We start from the raw sequence: 18,438 nt of genomic DNA on the forward strand, positions 1-18,438 counted from the left end.
TGCATAACATCAGACGGAGGCCAGGGCCCTGAGGATCTGCACCACCTGGAAAACGAGTGGAGCTTTGGGGGCCAGAGCGCGCCACCGCTCGAGGACAGCGGGCGCGCGCTCCCCTAACACGATATGGCCCCCTGCTCCCGCCATATCTACCTCTCCCACCCACAGTACTGATGGTAAAAACCTTATCTGGATGAACTTTATCCCCCCCCCTCGATCCCGGGTCCCCCACCTCCCATGCCGTGCTCCACAGCCTTACCTGGCCCTCCCCTTAGTGGGTTATCCCCCATACCCACGGCCTTACTTCTAATCCAACCCTCCCCCCCCGGAACCCCTTAAGACATTTGCTAAAACTTTATCTAAAAAACCTCTCAACCCCCTCTTCGTGACATGCCACCTCTCTGGGTTCCAAAGCCCTTCATCGAGGTAGGCCTTTGATAACATGGAAGGCCAGGCTTGCGAGAGGGGGGAGTCTCGCAAGGCAAAGAGCTCAGCTGGTGAATACATTCCTGCAAGTTCGCTTGGGGAAATAGAGTCAGGTGTTGAATTTGATCATGGACTGATTAGGGTAAAAAATAGTTGACATGTTGATTAATATGCTTGTACTTTTTAAATGAATTGGATCAATTAATGGGAGTGGTCAGTGTAAGTCCACAAACATATATTTCTTATAAACTTTAGGTAATATAAACCATTGGGATTCTTTTCGCAAACCTGGAATTTGTACATCATTGAAAATATTATTTTGGCTAAGCTGAAATAAGAAATCCTCCAAAACTATTAAGCCACATGGCACAAAAGCCAAGTAAAGCGCAGCAAAATATCCTAAGTAAACCAAAAGATGCAGCAGCCCCAGAAGAAAAAACGAGGAGTTTAAGGACTGCAAAAACCACTATGTAGCACAAACAGGCAGAAGATTAGCGGAAGCCATCCATGAACACCAACTATCAGTTAGAAAACCCTTTGATTGGACACAAAGCACCTCCTCACCTTCACAAGTGTTCAGGAGAAGCCCCCAAAGCAATGGGGATGTTGTCATGAAATTATATGGCTGCTTGGGTGCTACACACACACACAAACACTATCAGTCCCATCCCTAAACAACACACCTAGAGTGGCCATGGAGAAAAACAGCTCTTGAATTCACATGATGTATTTGTAAGGTCTTACAAATCCTTAGTAAGGCCACACCTAGAATACTGCATCCAGTTTAGGTCACCATGTTACAAAAAAGGTGTTGAGACTTTGGAAAAAATGCAGAGAAGAGCAACTCAGATGACTGAGACTAAAACATACAGTTTTATGAACAGTTGCAGGACTTGGGTATGGCTAGTCTAGAGAAAAGAAGGAGTAGGGCTGACATGATAACAGTGTTCCAGTATTTGAGAAGTTGCTACAAAGAAGAAGGGGACCAACTTATTTTCCAAAGCACCAGAAGACAAGGCTAGAAACAAGAGATAGAACCTAATCAAAGAGAGAAGCAACCTGGAATTTAGGAGAAACTTCCAAACAGTGAAAACAATTAACCAGCGGAACTGCTTTCAGAAGTTGTGGATGCTTCTGGAAATCTTAGAAATCTCACTGGAGATTTTTAAAAAAGAGACTGGACATCCAGTTGTCTGAAATGGTGTAGGGTCTCCTGCTTGAGCAGGGGATTGGACTAGCAGATCTCCCAGATCCCTTCCAGCTCTATTCTGATTGATTGATTGATTGAATTCCACAGAGGAGATATAGTTGGATTTATCACTTACCCATCCTACCAATCCACCCAATTTACTAGATAGAGAGGTACACATACAAACCTGTGGGATTTTGTAGGGGGCTATTAATGTTGATATCTGGATGGAGATCTCACTGTAATTTAAATCAAAAAGAGCCAAATGGTTGTCCTTCCTGCCACAGCTGTAGTTGGGAACATTGGCTTCTCCTGTAGAGAGGATGTCCAGCAAGGCATCTGATGTTCCAAGAGTGCTGAAATAGTTGTCATGAATGTTGTAGCCAAGTGTGAGATTGTGCAGGAGCGGGGAATTCTTACTGACCATTTGAATAGCGAAAATATAGCGTAGGATTCTAGACTGATCAGAGGATAATCTAGTGTAAAAAAGGTTCATTTTATCATCATCATCACCACCACCATCATCAATCTTAAAACATATTTTATATTTTTTAATATACCTTTGCTTGACTAGTGAAAATGAAGCATTGCACTTCTGAATGAGCAATAGATAAACTCCTGTAAAAATGATCACATTATTATCATCACTTCTGCTGTTCAGCAGCTGCCAGCAGTTTGGCAGTTCGGGTCTCACTGGCTCAGGGTTGCCTCAGCCTTCGATCCTTCCAAGGTCAGTAAAATGAGGAGCCAGATTGTTGGGGGCAATCTGCCAACTCTGTAAACCGCTTAGAGGGGACTGTAAAGCACTGTGAAGTGGTATATAAGTCTAAGTGCTATTGCTTTGGACACCCAACGTCAAAAATGTCATCAAAAATGCACAACAAAGAATGTTCTTTCTGTGCTAACTCAGAAAGCTCAAACTGCCCAAGGAGCTACTGATCCAGTTCTACAGAGGAATTATTGAGTCTGTCACCTGCACCTCTATAACTGTCTGGTTTGGTTCTGCAACCCAACAAGACAAATTCAGACTTCAGAGGATAATTAGAACTGCAGAAAAAACCATGGCTACCAACCTGCCTTCCATTGAGGACCTGTATACTGCACGAACAAATAATTAGAGACCCCTCACATCCTGAATAACAACTGTTTCAACTCCTACCCTCAAAACAACACTATAGAGCACTGCACACCAGAAGAACTAGACACAAGAACAGTTTTTTCCCAAATGCCATCGCTGTGCTAAACAAATAATTCCCTCAACACTGTCAAACTATTCACTAAGTCTGCATTACTATTAAGCTTCTCATCATTCCTATCACCCACCTCCTCCCACTTATGACTGTACGACTGTAACCTGGTTGCTGGTATCCTTACGATTTATATTAACTGTTTCCTAATATGATTTGATTGCTTATTTTTACCCTATGACTATCATTTTGTTGTATCTTATTATTCTTGATTAATGTATCTTGTCTTTTTATGTACACTGAGAGCATATGCACCAAAGAGAAATTCCTTGTGTGTCCAATCACACTTGGCCAATAAAGAATTCTATTCTATTCTATTCTGTTCTGTTCTGTTCCGTTCCGTTCCGTTCCGTTCCGTTCCGTTCTGTTCTGTTCTACTCTACTCTACTCTATTCTACTCTATTCTATCCTATCATCATCAACAGAACCAACAACATATTTGTTTTTCAATCTAATTCACTTTGTCTCTTGAAGCCTACAGAATCTTAAGCCAACACTGACTTCAAACCCAGAGACAAATGATACTCACCCATCTCCCTTTAATTTTAATGAATGTTGGGGAGATGGAACTGATACAGGCCCCCTCCTGGGTTAAGAATTGCAAATGCACCATTATTTGTAACAATACTAATTTTCATCTGGCCAGTAACCAAGGTCAGAAATAAATGAATGATTAAAGTGGAATCACCTTAGAAGGAAGAGGATGTTTCAAAATGACTCAGAAACCAATTTTATTTTTTATTTTTTTTATTTTTATTTATTTTTATATGCCGCCCTTCTCTGGAGATTCAGGGTGGCTTACAATGTGTTAAGCAATAGCCTTCATACTTTTGTATATTTTATACAAAGTCAGTTTATTGCCCCCACAAACCGGGTCCTCATTTTACCCATCTTAGAACAGATGAAAGGCTGAGTCGACCTTGAGTCTGGTGAGAATTGAACTTGCAGTAATTGCAGGCAGCTGGATGTTAAATGCTGCCTTAGTAGGAGGCATTAGCCTCCTACACCACTCAGGCTGTTTCAAAAAATAAGTCATCCTGTATTTCTATAAGGATCAGGAAGTAAATATCAATGAGTAGTTATATTTGAAATGAGCCAGGGAGGGAGACACCACAATAATCACTAATTTAAACAACAGTCAGTACAGTATTCAAATCACAAATTCAAGACTGAATGGGGAGAGGAAAATAATGTGGACTTTTTTTCCGTCCCATCTTTGGACTTGAGTCCTTTCCTCAAAATAAGACAAAGAAAGCATGGAAATCAACATGATTCAGAAAGTAGATAGGACATGTGCTGCAATATAGGAGCCAGTGGAATAAGGAGAACAAAATGAGAGTGTTCAAATTATAAACAGAGGGAATGCAACTGCATTATCCTGGATGACTTACGAGTCAAACTGATTAGAAGGCTCTGCATTGAAAGGGAGCGTTATATGCACCAGTTTTGCTGTACTGATGATTATGTTGATGAAATGGTCTCCTGGTCTGTAATAACTCCATGGTTTGTCTGCACCCTGGTGCTCAAAACTCAGCAGGCATTTCATTCTCAGCTTCGCCGAGACAGACTGGGACAACAGCAGCATCAAAAGCAGAAGCAGGAGGTCCATCATTCGTAGGGCTGAATCAATTACTTTCCTGTTTCTAAACAAGAACAGGAAGAATTAAAAGCCCTCTCATAAAAGCCAGTGACTTTCCTGATTCAGACAGAGACAAACCAAGCTTCACCTGGAAAAGAGAGAAAGGTACATTTAACAGCACAGCCCCTACCTGTCCTAAAATTCAGATAACACAGAGTGTGACCTAAGCCTTTATCCTTTCCTTCAGGCAACCTCCCTCCATGTTGTTTCAGTCTGCTCTTTACATCAGTTACTGGAGAAGTAGAAGACATCTCAAAGAGCAGGATGGTGATAATTACAGTGGGAAGCAACTTTTCCTCTGGGGATGATGAACTCCTTCCTTGGCTCCATTTGCAGAAAAGAAGCCAGAGTACAGCATGTTAGTGAAAAATTACAGATACGCCCCTGAGGGCAGGATTCTGTATCGGTTGTGGTCTTTCCTGTCAGGACGTGTCCAGAAAATGATGCTGGAGGAAAACACAGTATTATTGTTGATTTCTGCTGCTCTTCAACATAGTTTTTTTTCTCCAGGGGCTGCTGGGTAAGTTCACCCAGAGCTATGGAGTTTGGTGCCACTCTAGGTTGAAAACATGGAATGTTTTTAAATTTTAATATGGAGAAAGCAGTGGTGAAATGTAAATTTTTTTGCTACCGGTTCTGTGCGTGTGGCTTTGTGGGCATGGCTTGGTGAGGGGTTATGTGACTGGTTGGGCATTGCCAACTTTTTTTTTTTTTTTTACTCTTTCAAGCACTTTTTTACTACAACAAGGATCCCTCTAACTGTTTCTTTGGAGAAGAAATGGAAAGGAGGTGGGGAACCATTTCAACCTCCTTGTGCTACAAAAGGCCGATAGGTTTTGCCAATCTAGTCACTCATGGGATAAGGTTCCAAAGACTGGGCACCAATGACATATGTACAGCATTAAATATATAAACATTTCCAATATTAAAAAAATGCATTTAAATAAATTCCTGTATGATTCTTGGGCAAGACGCTAGCGTCCAAGAGAAAGAAAGCTGGACCCCTTAAATCCTGCAGGAAAAAATCTGTCTATAAGGCAGATCAGGTGTGATAGCAGCCACTTTAATGAGGAAGCAAAGAGTGGTGTCAGCGGCAGTGATCGTTTGAAAGCGGAGAAAGAAAGAAAGAAAATAGTGACATTTAAGAAAAGATTACGAGAAAGAGAATGGCAGGGAGCAGTGAAAGCGGAGACAGAGAGGGAGCGCGCTTAATAGGAGGTGATTGAACGAAGGCAACAAATGTAGTGGAAGTAGTGAAAGTAGAAGCAACAAAGAAGATACAAAGTAACAACCAGGACTATTGCGGAGGAATTGCGATGGAAGAGAGAAAAGGAGTAAATTAATATGGTGATTTTTGGATCTAAAACTAAAACTGAGAAGTTTCCTTTCCTTAACTGGCAAAATTGGTGTGTTAGGACAGAGGATTTTTGGAAGAGAACTGTGGACAGAGAATTAAAAATAGACAATCGAATACTGTGGATTTATAAGTACCAAGAAAGACAGTGGAATGTAAATTGGTGTAAGACTGAGAAGTGGGAGAAACTGGATGGTGGAATGAAGAACGGCAATTAATTAAATTAATTAATTAATTAATTAAAAAATTAAATAATAACAAATAGCAGTTTTAAGTGAGAGGTCTTAAGACTAGTTAAATTGAACTGTAATGTGTTAGAGTGATCTCTAAATTTTTATGATATTGTGGAGGAACTTGACAAGAAATTTAACAATGTCAACAACAATAACAAAAACTGGGGAAAAAACTATATCGACCCCAACCTTGATGCCTTCCCCCACAACCCAGCGATCGATTGAAAGTATGTTGGGAAAGGAAAAAGACAAGATGGAGCCAACAATGAGTACCATGCAAACCATGTTACAAACGATCCAAGAGACTTTAATGAAATCTCAAGAAAAGATGGCAAATCATCAAGAGGAAGCTAGAAGTTTTCATAAAGAAATTAAAAATGAAATAGGAGAATTAAAGGAAGATCTGAAAAGTATGAAGGAGAAGATGGAGAATATACAACAAACGGTAGTAGAGAATGAGCAGAAAGTCAAAAAAATAGAATCTAAGGTAGATTTATTGGATCCGAAATTAGAAATGGTAGAACAGGAAGCCCAACAATCAAAAAAAGAACTGGCCGATTCTATCACATTTTTAGAAATGGAGAAAGCCTCCTTCTTTTTGCATTTTCAGAATGTGGCAGAAGAGAAAGAAGAAGATTTGGAAGGGAATATGAGTGATATAATATCAGAATTAATACAAAGAGATAAAGAAGATGTAATAGACTCGATAGTTGAAATATTCCAAATACACAATAATTATATCAGAAGGCATCAGTTAGCACAGGAAGTACACATCAGATTCAGTAAAAAAACAATGAGAGACGAAATATATAAAAAATCTAGTGAGGAAACAGTAACCTATAAAGGGAAAGAGATCATTATATTAAAGCAAATCCCACAGAGAGTACGAGATCAAAGAAAGCAATATTATCAGTTGACATTCCGACTAATACAACACAAAGTGATGTTTCGATGGATTATGCCGGAAGGAATCCTTATTACATGGCAAGATAAAAAATTTAAAATTGACTCAGTAGAAAAGGCAAAACAGTTTTACAAAAATTATTTTGAAGACGAACAAGAAAGTAAGGATAAATTAGAAAGTAAAAGTCAAGAAGAGGAACAACAAGAAGAAATAGAAAGAGAGGAAGAACTAAAGAAAGTCCAAGGAAAATAACGAGAAGAAAGAGAAGGAGCAAAAGGAAGAGTTAAGAGAGAGACAAGAAATACAAAAAAACAAGCACAGTAGGAGATGGAAGAAGCAATATTGTTATTCTCCGTGAATATTAATGGTTTAAATGTACAGAAGAAAAGAGCACAAATATTCTCAAAATTAAAAAAATTAGACATAGATGTTATTTGTTTATAAGAAGTCCACATAAAAAAGGCTTTCAAAAACTACTGGAAAATAAGAAATTAGGGAAATTATATGTGTCTCTATCACAACAGAAAAAAAAAAGGGAATAGCAGTGTATATAAAAGAAAAAATAAAATCAGAATTAAAATATGTGGATGATGAAGGCAGAATTTTGATGGTCAAATTAGATATTGAAACCAAACAATTTTTATTAGTTGTGATTTATGCTCCAAATTCAAATCAGCAAGAATATTATAAAAAACTACACAACAAAATAGTAGAACAAGAGATAGAAAATATATGCATAATAGGAGATCATAATGCTGTAGTGGACAGTAAAAAAGATTACCATAGTGAGAAGAAACCCCCCCCCAAAAAAGAAAGAAAGAAATATTACCAAAAGAGTTTTTCAATATGACACAAGAATTAAGTTTAAAAGATACGTGAAGAGAAATCAATAAAGAAGAAAGGCAATATACTTATTATTCACATCCACATCAGTCTTGGTCCAGGATCGATATGGCCTGGATGACAACACAATTGCTAATTGGAGATCAGAAAAATATATATTGGAATAAATGAATGGGCAGATCATAATCCTATAATAATTCATTGGAAGGGACAAAAAAGATATAAAAGATGGATTCTAAACCAATATGTATGTAAGGAGAAAGAGTATAAACAGTGAATGGAAAAAGAAATAGAGATTTTTCTGAGTATAAATAAAAAAGAAGATACCTCACCCCAAAATCTTTGGGATACATAAAAAGCTTACATCAGAAGGGTCTTGATTGCATATATAGCAAATAAAAGGAGAGAGAAAAGACAACAACAAAATAAACTACAGGGAGAACTCAAAAAAATAGAAGAAAAACTATATAAAGATCCCCAAAATAAGAAAATCAAAGAGGAAAGAAGGATAATTAAACATAATTAAATTTAATTGCACAGGAAGAATTAGCATTGAAAATAAGAACAGTGAAGTAAAATTATTTTGAGCATGCAAATAAAATAAGTAGGTGGTTAGCCTACAAATTGAAAAAAGAAAAAGATGAAAGAACGATACAATGTCTGAAAGATGAAGAAGGGGCAATTTGATATAGAAAAGAAGATAAAATATATATAATTTCTTTTCTAAACTATATACACAGGAAGAAAAAGAAGAATTGGAAATTAAAAAATATTTGGAGGAAATAAATGTTTGTAAATTGACAGAGGAACAAAAAGAAATACCGAACAGACCAATTTCTGAAACTGAATTTGGGATGGCTATAAAAAGACAAAAAAATAATAAGACCCCAGGCCCAGACGGATTACCGATTGAATTATATAAGAATACAATAAATCAGATAGGAGGATTAATGTTAGAAATATTTAATGACGTACTGCAGGAGACAAACATTCCGAAATCATGGTCAGAGGCATTAATTACACTAATACACGAGGAAGATTTGGACCAACAACTAATACAAAACTACAGCCCTATCTCTCTATTGAATGCTGATTATAAAACATTTATGTCAATAATTGCGGAAAGACTAAAAATGATTCTGAATAAGCATATACACCCGGACCAAAGCGGATTTTTACCAGGACGCCAAATTAAAAATAATATACATACGATAGTTGATATATTAGAATATTACGAAATACACTCGGAGAAGCAAATTTCACTGGTTTTCCTTGATGCACAAAAAGCTTTCGACAATTTGAACTGGAAATTCATGACAATATTAATAAACAAAATGGAATTTGGACAAAAATTTGGGAAAATGGTTGAAAAAATATATTCAAAACAAACAGCAAAAGTAATGTTTAATCAAGGAACGACAGAGGGATTTGAGATAACAAAGGGAGTAAGACAAGGATGTCCACTCTCCCCACTTCTTTTTATTCTATCACTGGAACCACTCTTAAATAGAATTAGGGAAGATCAAGAGATAAAAGGACTGGAAATTAAGAATGAGGAGTACAAAGTTCAAGCCTATGCAGATGATATGGTCTTTATCATTGAAGCCCCGCTAAAATCGGGTCCTAAATTGATTAGAACAGTAGAAGCATTTGGTGCAGTAGCAGGTTTAAAAATAAATAAGAACAAATCAGAATTATTAACTAAAAATGTTACAAAAGAACAGGAGATAGAATTAGAAAAGATTTTGGATATACAGACAACAAAAAAAATAAAATATTTGGGAATCTGGCTGACCGCAAAAAGTTCATCAATTAAAAAAGAAAATTATGATAAATTAGTTCGGCAAATTGAGAAGGATTTGGAAAATTGGACAAAGTTGCAAATTTCATTGACAGGAAGAGTGGCGGCAATAAAAATGAATATCTTGCCCAAAATGTTATTCCTTTTCCAAGTTATACCGATTAAAGTGGAATTTTTTTTTGATTTATTAAACAGAATGACCACAAAATTTATTTGGCAACGGAAGAAATCCAGAATTAGATCAAAAGTACTACAAAATACAAGAGATAGAGGAGGACTAGCTGTCCCGAACTGGGAGACTTATTACCAAGCAGCTGGTTTAGTCTGGATAAAGGATTGGATAGAGTTAGAAAATAAAAGACTCCTAATATTAGAGGGACATGATTTACATTTCGGGAAGCACACATTTTTATGGGGGGGGGAACAGAGCACCCATGGATATTTTAAAAGACATATAATTAGAAATTCACTCTTAACATTTTGGAATAAAATTAAGAAACATCACTATATAGGAGTACCGTCCTGGATCTCCCCAGAAGAAATACTAACACACCCAAATTTAGTAGATTGATCCAAAGTTATTAAATATAGGGATATTATAAATGAGGGGGGAACTTTAAAAACAAAACATGAACTGGAACAGGACTTAGGTAGAGAAATAGAATGGTGATCATACCTACAAGTAAGATCAAAATATGTTGAGGAGAGAAAAACGGATCAAATTAGATTAGAACAAACCGATTCAGACAAAATTTTGCTAAAGAATGAACAAAAACTAATTAGTAGAATATATAAATTTCTATTATGGTATAAAATGGAAGAGGAAACAGTGAAAGAAATGATGATCAAATGGGCCCAAAATTTTAATTATGTGGTAGAGTTGAAGAAGTGGGAGAAGATGTGGAAAACAAACATGAAATTAACAATCTCAACTGCATACAAAGAAAACCAGATGAAAATGTTTCACAGATGGCATCTGCCACTAGCAAGAATAGTGAAAATGTTCCCCAGCAATTCTCTGAAAGGTTGGAAGTGTAAGATTAGTTATGGAACATACTACCACCAATGGTGGACATGCCCGGTGGCGAAAGAATTTTGGAAGAAAATTAAAAATTGGATTGAAGAAATAATCCAAAATTCAATAGAGGGAAAGCCTGAACAATTTTTATTAGGGATGTCAATAGAAAATTATACCAAAGAAATACAGTATCTCATACTACATATATTGACTGCAGCACGTATTATATATGCGCAATATTGGAAGAAAGAAGAATCACCACCAGAAATAGATATAATTAAGAAGATTTTGGAATGTGCAGAATTGGATAAATTAACTAAAGAAATTAAGGGGAAAGAGGAAACCAAATATTATAAAGTGTGGAATAAATGGTATGAATGGCTGAAAAATAAGGAAATAAGTTAAAGGAATGAAGAAAGGAAAGCGAAAAATGTGATAGATCAATCATTATGTTAGCAGAAATGAAATATAATAGAAGATAAAGGTTGAATAAGTTAATATTATAATATCTGTAAATATTGATATATAGCAAGAAATGGATCACTGCTAAGTAGCTGAAAAAGAAACCAAGATTTCTATATATGTTGTATGTCTATGTATGTTTTTAATTATGTTTAAAATAAAAAACTTAAAAAAAAAAAGAAAGGAAAAGGTGCTCTCAGACTCTTTCTGGCTTTTAGCTTTCACCTGGTTGTCTTTCCTCTAGGCTAAGAGCAGCTTCTTTGATCTCTTCCTTGACTTCCTTGCCCTTCCCTAAACCTGATCCAGATCTTCTACAATGTCTTCTCCATTCTTCTCTACAATGGTCCCTATTGTGGACAATTTTTTCAATATTTATTTTATCAATATATAATTGACAAATTCTGCTGTGTTTTTTTTCTATTTACGAAGAACTGAGTGACACTTGCTCTCCCAACTAAGCATATTTGTAAATTAGATTATTTTAAACGAATGATGATGATCATAATGATCAAATGTACATTTTTAAACACAGGGGTTTTAGTGATCATTCAGAAATCCTACGGTTCATTTTCGCCATTCAAGTGGTCAACAAGAATCCCTATTTCCTGCACAATCTCACACTTGGCTACAACATCCACGACAACTATTTGAATACACTTGGCACTTCAGATGCATTGCTGAGCATACTCTCTACTGGCGAAGCCAATGTTCCCAACTATAGTTGTGGAAGGAAGGACAATATTTTGGCCCTTATTGATGGAGCTGACTGGGATGTCTCAATCCAGATGTCAACATTAGTAGGTCCCTACAAAATCCCACAGGTTTGTGTGTGTGATTTGTAATTTGTAAAATGAGAGGGAAAGTGGTTAGGTCTATCTTCTCTATGGAATTGAAGAGCTCCTTTGGCCACTGGAAGTGTCATGACCAGGGATTAAGATCATAGTGGGGAGGAGGCAAGGATCAAAGCAGACATACCTTATCATGATACCATCTCCATTGTTTGTGGGCTTCTGCTGCACACGTGTGAAGGTGAGGAGGGCCTCTGTGTCCAATTAAAGGGACATCTGTAATAAGAAAGGTGCAGCAGTGATGGAAAACTCATATTTTGTGCAGGAACCCAACCAAAATATTTTCAATGGTAAATAAATCCCATATTCATGAAAATAAATCCAATGGATTATCTTACCTACAGTTGATACAATATTTATGTCCTATGGATTTGTAGGGACCACTAGCATTAATTAACAACTTTATGAAATGGATTATCTTAAGGACTGTTAGTAAAAACATATGTATGGATGCATAGAGACCAATAGCATTAAATAACCAATTGAAAAAAATTACATTAGCCAACACATCAACTATTTTTACCCTAATCTGCTGAAATTCATCACAAAACATTGAAGGTCCCAGAGGGACTTTTCTTCCAACTGAACTATTCAATAAATTTTGTGAAGCTTCTTCTCTGGTAACATTGTATTGCTAACTAGGACATACAAAACCTTTGCCAGACCAATTCTCGAATACAGTTTATCTGCATGGAATCCACACTGTATATGTGGATATACATACAGATATTAATATGATTGAGTGGGTCTAGAGGTATTTCATGAGAAGAGTACTCTATTCCTCTACTCACAATACAATCCTTTATGCCACCAGTCTCTTTACGCTCTCCATTGGACTCAATGACCATCAACGCAGCTTACTTCAGGCATGCCTTCTCCAAATGGAGACAAGTCAATGTTTTAGTTCACTTCTTGGAATATGATTCCATTTGGGAGAGAATTTTTCCTTTCCATTTAACTTTTGAAGGTTTGCCAACACCCGTTGAAGGAAAAGTCTGGATCATGACAGGCTTGGGATCATATAACAGTAAAAAACACATGCTTTACAAATACGTCCATAGTATTTGGATGTTCGCTTTTTTGCTGAAACAATGGCTAAATGATAATACATTTGTACCTGTTTTGTTTGTGGACCCTGAGTTTGAAGAGAAGTCTTTTCGCTGTTCTTTTTCCAAGAACATCTTTTCTGTCAAAAGCCGGAATACATGCACCCAGAATGCTCCAATGGAGAGCCAGAAGAAAAGGAACAGGATCCAGATTAAAAATCGCCAGTATATTCACAGTGTTATTAAGACGTTGACCTATGCTTTGAATGCTGCATATTCCTCCAGATCCAGGAGGAGAAGGAAGGAGAGTGAAAAGAGTTTGGGGGCTCTAAGATTCAGCCGTGGGAAGTAAGGAATCCTAACAAGGATCCATCAAACTTAGTTCCTTTCGAGAAGAAGTGCAAAGGAGGAGGGGAACCATTTCAAGCTCCTTGTGCTACAAAAGGCCAATAGGTTTGGCCAATCTAAGTACTTATGGGATAAGGTTCCAAAGAGTGGGCACCAATGACATATATTTTTTACTAGCAGATAACCCGGCGTTGCCTGGGTATTTATTTATCCCAATCCTGTATTAGACAGGAAAAGGAATTAATTATATCTATAGTGTCAAATCAATCCCCTTTACCAGAGGGAGCCCCCCTTGTGGAGTACTGTGAAGCCATTACCATGGAAACTCCACTGTGCTGTACAGTAGAAGCCATTTTAAGGCACAACAGGCTGTATCTTAACAGAACTTGAATCCAAAATCTGTACTATCACTGTCAAAAGTACTGTGATTTGACACTATAGATATAATTCATTCCTTTTCATTTCAGCAGCCCAGGCGTTCCAGAGTTATGCTGGAACACACACACACACACACACACACACACACACACACACATACACACACACACTGATGAGTGTTAGGGGTGTATTACCCCCACAGTATTTCTTCTAGACAGTAAATCATCTGATTTATCACAGAGCTATTTATATATCTATATATAGATATAGATATATATAAACATTTCCAATATTAAAAAAGGCATTTAAATGGATTCCTGTATGCATCGGTTTGTGATTAGCATAATAGAATTTTACATTCATAAATTTGAAGGAGATCCTGAGATCATCTAGCCCAACTCTTCCTCTCTGCAGGAATCTGAGTTAAAGCTTTGACTGATGGTTGCATCAAGACAATCAGTGAAGTGGGGACAGTGAAGTGGAACTTCTAAAACTGCTCCTCCTTTTAGGAGCTATTTATATATCTATATATAGATATAGATATATATAAACATTTCCAATATTTAAAAAGGCATTTAAATAGATTCCTGTATGCATCGGTTTGTGATTAGCATAATAGAATTTTACATTCATAAATTTGAAGGAGATCCTGAGATCATCTAGCCCAACTCTTCCTCTCTGCAGGAATCTGAGTTAAAGCTTTGACTGATGGTTGCATCAAGACAATCAGTGAAGTGGAGACAGTGAAGTGGAACTTCTAAAACTGCTCCTCTTTTTAGGATGTTTTTCTTCTCATTCAGCCAGGCTCTCCTCTCTTGTGACTAAAGTCATTTTCCCATTTCTGACACTCTGGAATACCAGAGAAAATATCTTAAGCTTCTATATACCTTCTTTCAGCTATTCAAAAAGTGTTGTATCTTCCCTTCTCCAATGAAAATATTTTGTTCATTGGAAAAGATGCTCTCAGACTATTCCTGGTTTTCAGCTTTCATAGACAAAGATGGTTCTTCTGTGTCACTGCGTTATGTGTTTGTCAGCCGAACGTCCATTCTGAGCATTACGGTAGCCTGCCAGAGAACTTTATCACGTATCTATAGCAACAGAGATAAGACTGGTCTTGTGAAATTTTGAGCTACTGCGCATGTCTACATTCTTTCTTTTTTAACTTCCTGATTTATACTTCCTTTGTTCGTCTGTGTGATAAGCTGCCGGTAAAAGATGTAGTTAGCTAGTTATTCTATTTTTATAATAAAATCCTTATTAATATATATATATATATATATATATATATATATATATGTGTGTGTGTGTGTGTGTGTGTGTGTGTGTGTGTGTGTGTAGTTAATATTTAATTAATTAATAAAACTTACATAAACAAATATATATATATATATATATATATATATATATATATATATATATATATATATATATCGGTTTTTCTTTCTTTAAAGTATACAGCATGGAAAACAAGATCCATCCGTTTCTAATTAGGTGCAATTACCCCAGGGGGGGAACGGGGCTGATTTACGCTTCGACATTCTGGTTGTCTTTCCTCTAGGCCAGTGATGGCTAACCTTTTTGCCATCACATGCCAAAAGCTGGGGGAGTGCGGGGTGGCCGTGTACGTGCATGCCCACACCCATAATTCTATGCACTCTGCCCCCCCACGCAAGCGCGCATGACCCCCCCATGGTCCCCCCGCTTTTGGCATGTGATGGCCCGGTGGGCCCATTTGGACCGTTTTTCACCCTCCCCAGGCTCCAGAGGCTTTCTAGGAACCTGGGGAGGGTGAAAACAGCCTTCCCCACCCCCCTGGAGGCCCTCCAGAGGCCGGAAACAGCCCATTTGAAGACTTCCGGTGGGCCCTGAAGGCCCGAAAATCAGCTGGCCAGTGTGCACATTCGTGCTGGAACTGAACTAGGGCAACACTCGCGTGCCCACCAATATGGCTCCGTGTGCCACCTGTGCCATGTGTGCCATAGGTTCGCCATCACGGCTAAAAGCAGGTTCTTTGATCTCTTCATTGGCTTCATTGCCCTTCCCTAATCTTGATCCAGATCTTTTACAATGTCTTCTTCAAGCATGATTTCTACAATGTGAACTGTTAATTGAGTTAGAATCCCGCCAAACCCAAACATTCTCTTTCTGAGATTATTATGGATGTGTCTATGTGGTTTCCATGAATCGGTTTGCAACCAATTACTATTTTGAGATTGTTTTATCTTATGAAGATACCTTATCTTCATATCTTATGATATCCTTCATCCTTCTTCCAGTGCATCATTAATAGCATTTTCATCAAATTAAATTATACGATAAGCATCAAATCAGTAAAATACTACTATTGCTACTAATTCATTACAAAATGACTAGTATACGTGTATAATAATATGGGAAAAAGTAGAAATGTTATCTTAATGAAGGGTCTATGTTAAAGCACCCTATCTAAAGCATGATTTGGTGATTCAAAATTTATACCAACTTGTAGGCAAAGCTATGTTCAACTCTTTTAAAAACCACCAAACTTCCAAAAAATATTTATGATTTCCTGGCAGAGAGAAATGCATAAATGATATCTATAGATACCATAGTTTGTCATGTCCTCGTTGCTAAAAATAAGATAGTAGCCAACAGTCCATGGAATTAGCCTTCAGTACTGCAGGAAGGACTAACTGGAAAGAGCCTAATGCTGGGAAAGACTGAGGGTAAAAGAAGAAGGGGACGACAGAGAATGAGGTGGCTAGATGGAGTCACTGAAGTAGTAGGCGTGAGATTAAATGGACTCCAGGGGATGGTAGAGGACAGGAAGGCCTGGAGGAATGTTGTCCATTGGGGCGCGATGGGTCGGACAAGACTTTGCAACTAACAACAACAACAACTGCATTCTAACCACTCCACCACCACGGCTCTTACAAACTCTTGTTTCTACGTTAATAACAATTTTTTACGTTTATAATGTAGCACACAAAGAAAATACAAAAGTAAATAATAGGAAAAATAGGAAAGTTAAGTTGTTCAATTGTTCAATTTATTTGTGACTTGCTCTACAATGTTCCCTATAATTGACAATTTTTTTCAATTATTTATTTTGTCAATATATGATTGACAAATTTTGCTGAACTGCTTTTTTTTTTTTTTAATTTATGAAGATATGGGTAACACTTGCTCTCCCAACTAGGCATTTTTGCAAGTTAGATTATTTTAGAAGAATGATTCAAATGTGAAAAGGCCGCATGGAATAAGAAATGAAGGTCTCAGGTTTTAAAATTCCTCCATGTTTTCCTTCTAGTTCCACCCCTTCCTGGAGAAGAATGAATTTTGCAATCTTTCCCAGCGGAAACTGTACTTGGACCAAAATGGAGAAATAGCAGCAGATTTCAAAATCATGAGCTTAGTGATTCTCCCCATAGAGGATCTCATCAAAGAACAAATGGGGACGTTTGAAAGACAGACGCTGGATATCAGCCAAGATGCCCTGTCAAAGCTGAAGTTGCTCAACAAGGTAGCTTATTTTTTATTTTATTTTCCAGAGCCTTTGGACCCATTTCAAATTGGTTCAACCTTGAGTCTTCAGGAGTTGTATCTTGATAGTTTTTGTAGACAGCTTGGGAGGATTCAGTAGTATGGATCAAGGTGTCCTTCATCTGCTACTTGTCCACCATTTGCAAAGAAAAAGACAATTCTGTTCACCTGTGCCCAAGTTAAGGTTTGAATGGATCCAATAAAATTCAATCAGGTCTGGATTGACATCCTGTGGGTCACAGTGCAAAATGAGATTTTGAATCAGGATTCATGTTGTCAGATTAGGGATATTGTTCTCTGAATGGGGAGGACTAGGGCAGTAGTGGGTTTCAATTTTGGCCACTACTAGTTCGCTCATGAGTGTGTGCATCAGTGGTGGGTTCCAACCGGCGTTACTACCAGTCCTCTTCATGCACATGCTTTGCATACAATCGCTGCATGCATGCACACTTTGCTCGCATGCGCACCAAACTTCCGCTCTGCACAAGCGCATTAGGTTTCTGCCCAGGAGAGGTGTGGCAATCCACTCTGCCGCACCTATCAGCTGGGCTGAAAAAGAAGAAATAAAGATAGGAATAATGTGAGGGTGGGCAGGAGGGCCCAGCTCCCAAACAAAGAGAACCGGTTCGGTGACGTCACATCGTCACCGCTACCGGCTCAGCCAAACAGGGCCGAACCGGGAGCAACCCACCACTGCTGTGAATGCGCAGAAGCTTCTGTCCGTGCGCAGAGACGTCTGAGTGGGTGGACGGAGCCTCCCGCTGCACCGCTACCGGTTCACCCGATCTGGGGTGAACCGGTAGCAACCCACCACTGGACCAGGGTCTGTGACATTGTTAAGCAGCCAGGACTTTGCCAGAGTTATTCATGCCTCTCTTTCTAAAACTGCATTTGACTAGATCGCCAAACTTGAAATTCATGAATTTATGAAGAATGTGTGTTAACACAACCATGAGGAGGAATCAACGGGTTGTCACTTAATGCTTACATATTTTGTCAATTCCTTCCATCCAGGCTTAATTAAATAGAAAAGTAGCATATTGTAATACTATTTGCCAGAAGCAGAAGGAAAGAACTGAATGAAGAATCTGCCAGTGGGACTATCTCCTACAACTATTTAGAACTAGTTAGAGATTTTAGATTTACTTAGGGGAAGCCCAGAGACTGCTAGACTAATGTT

At 37.8% G+C, this 18,438-nt stretch overlaps 1 protein-coding gene across 1 annotated transcript in view; it reads left to right on the forward strand.

Moving 5' to 3' along the window:
• Positions 1–18,438, forward strand: part of LOC139309829 (vomeronasal type-2 receptor 116-like) — a 94,155-nt gene that overhangs the window by 49,869 nt on the left and 25,848 nt on the right. The window contains exons 2-3 of the mRNA XM_070934032.1: positions 11,646–11,934; positions 17,026–17,238. Coding sequence (XP_070790133.1) covers positions 11,646–11,934; positions 17,026–17,238 — 502 coding nt within the window. The remainder of the gene's footprint in view (positions 1–11,645; positions 11,935–17,025; positions 17,239–18,438) is intronic.

The sequence above is a fragment of the Pituophis catenifer genome, unplaced genomic scaffold (genome assembly GCF_029215685.1).
Source record: "Pituophis catenifer annectens isolate HBS135680 unplaced genomic scaffold, rPitCat1.0.hap2 SCAF_2, whole genome shotgun sequence".
Classification (NCBI taxonomy): domain Eukaryota; kingdom Metazoa; phylum Chordata; class Lepidosauria; order Squamata; family Colubridae; genus Pituophis; species Pituophis catenifer.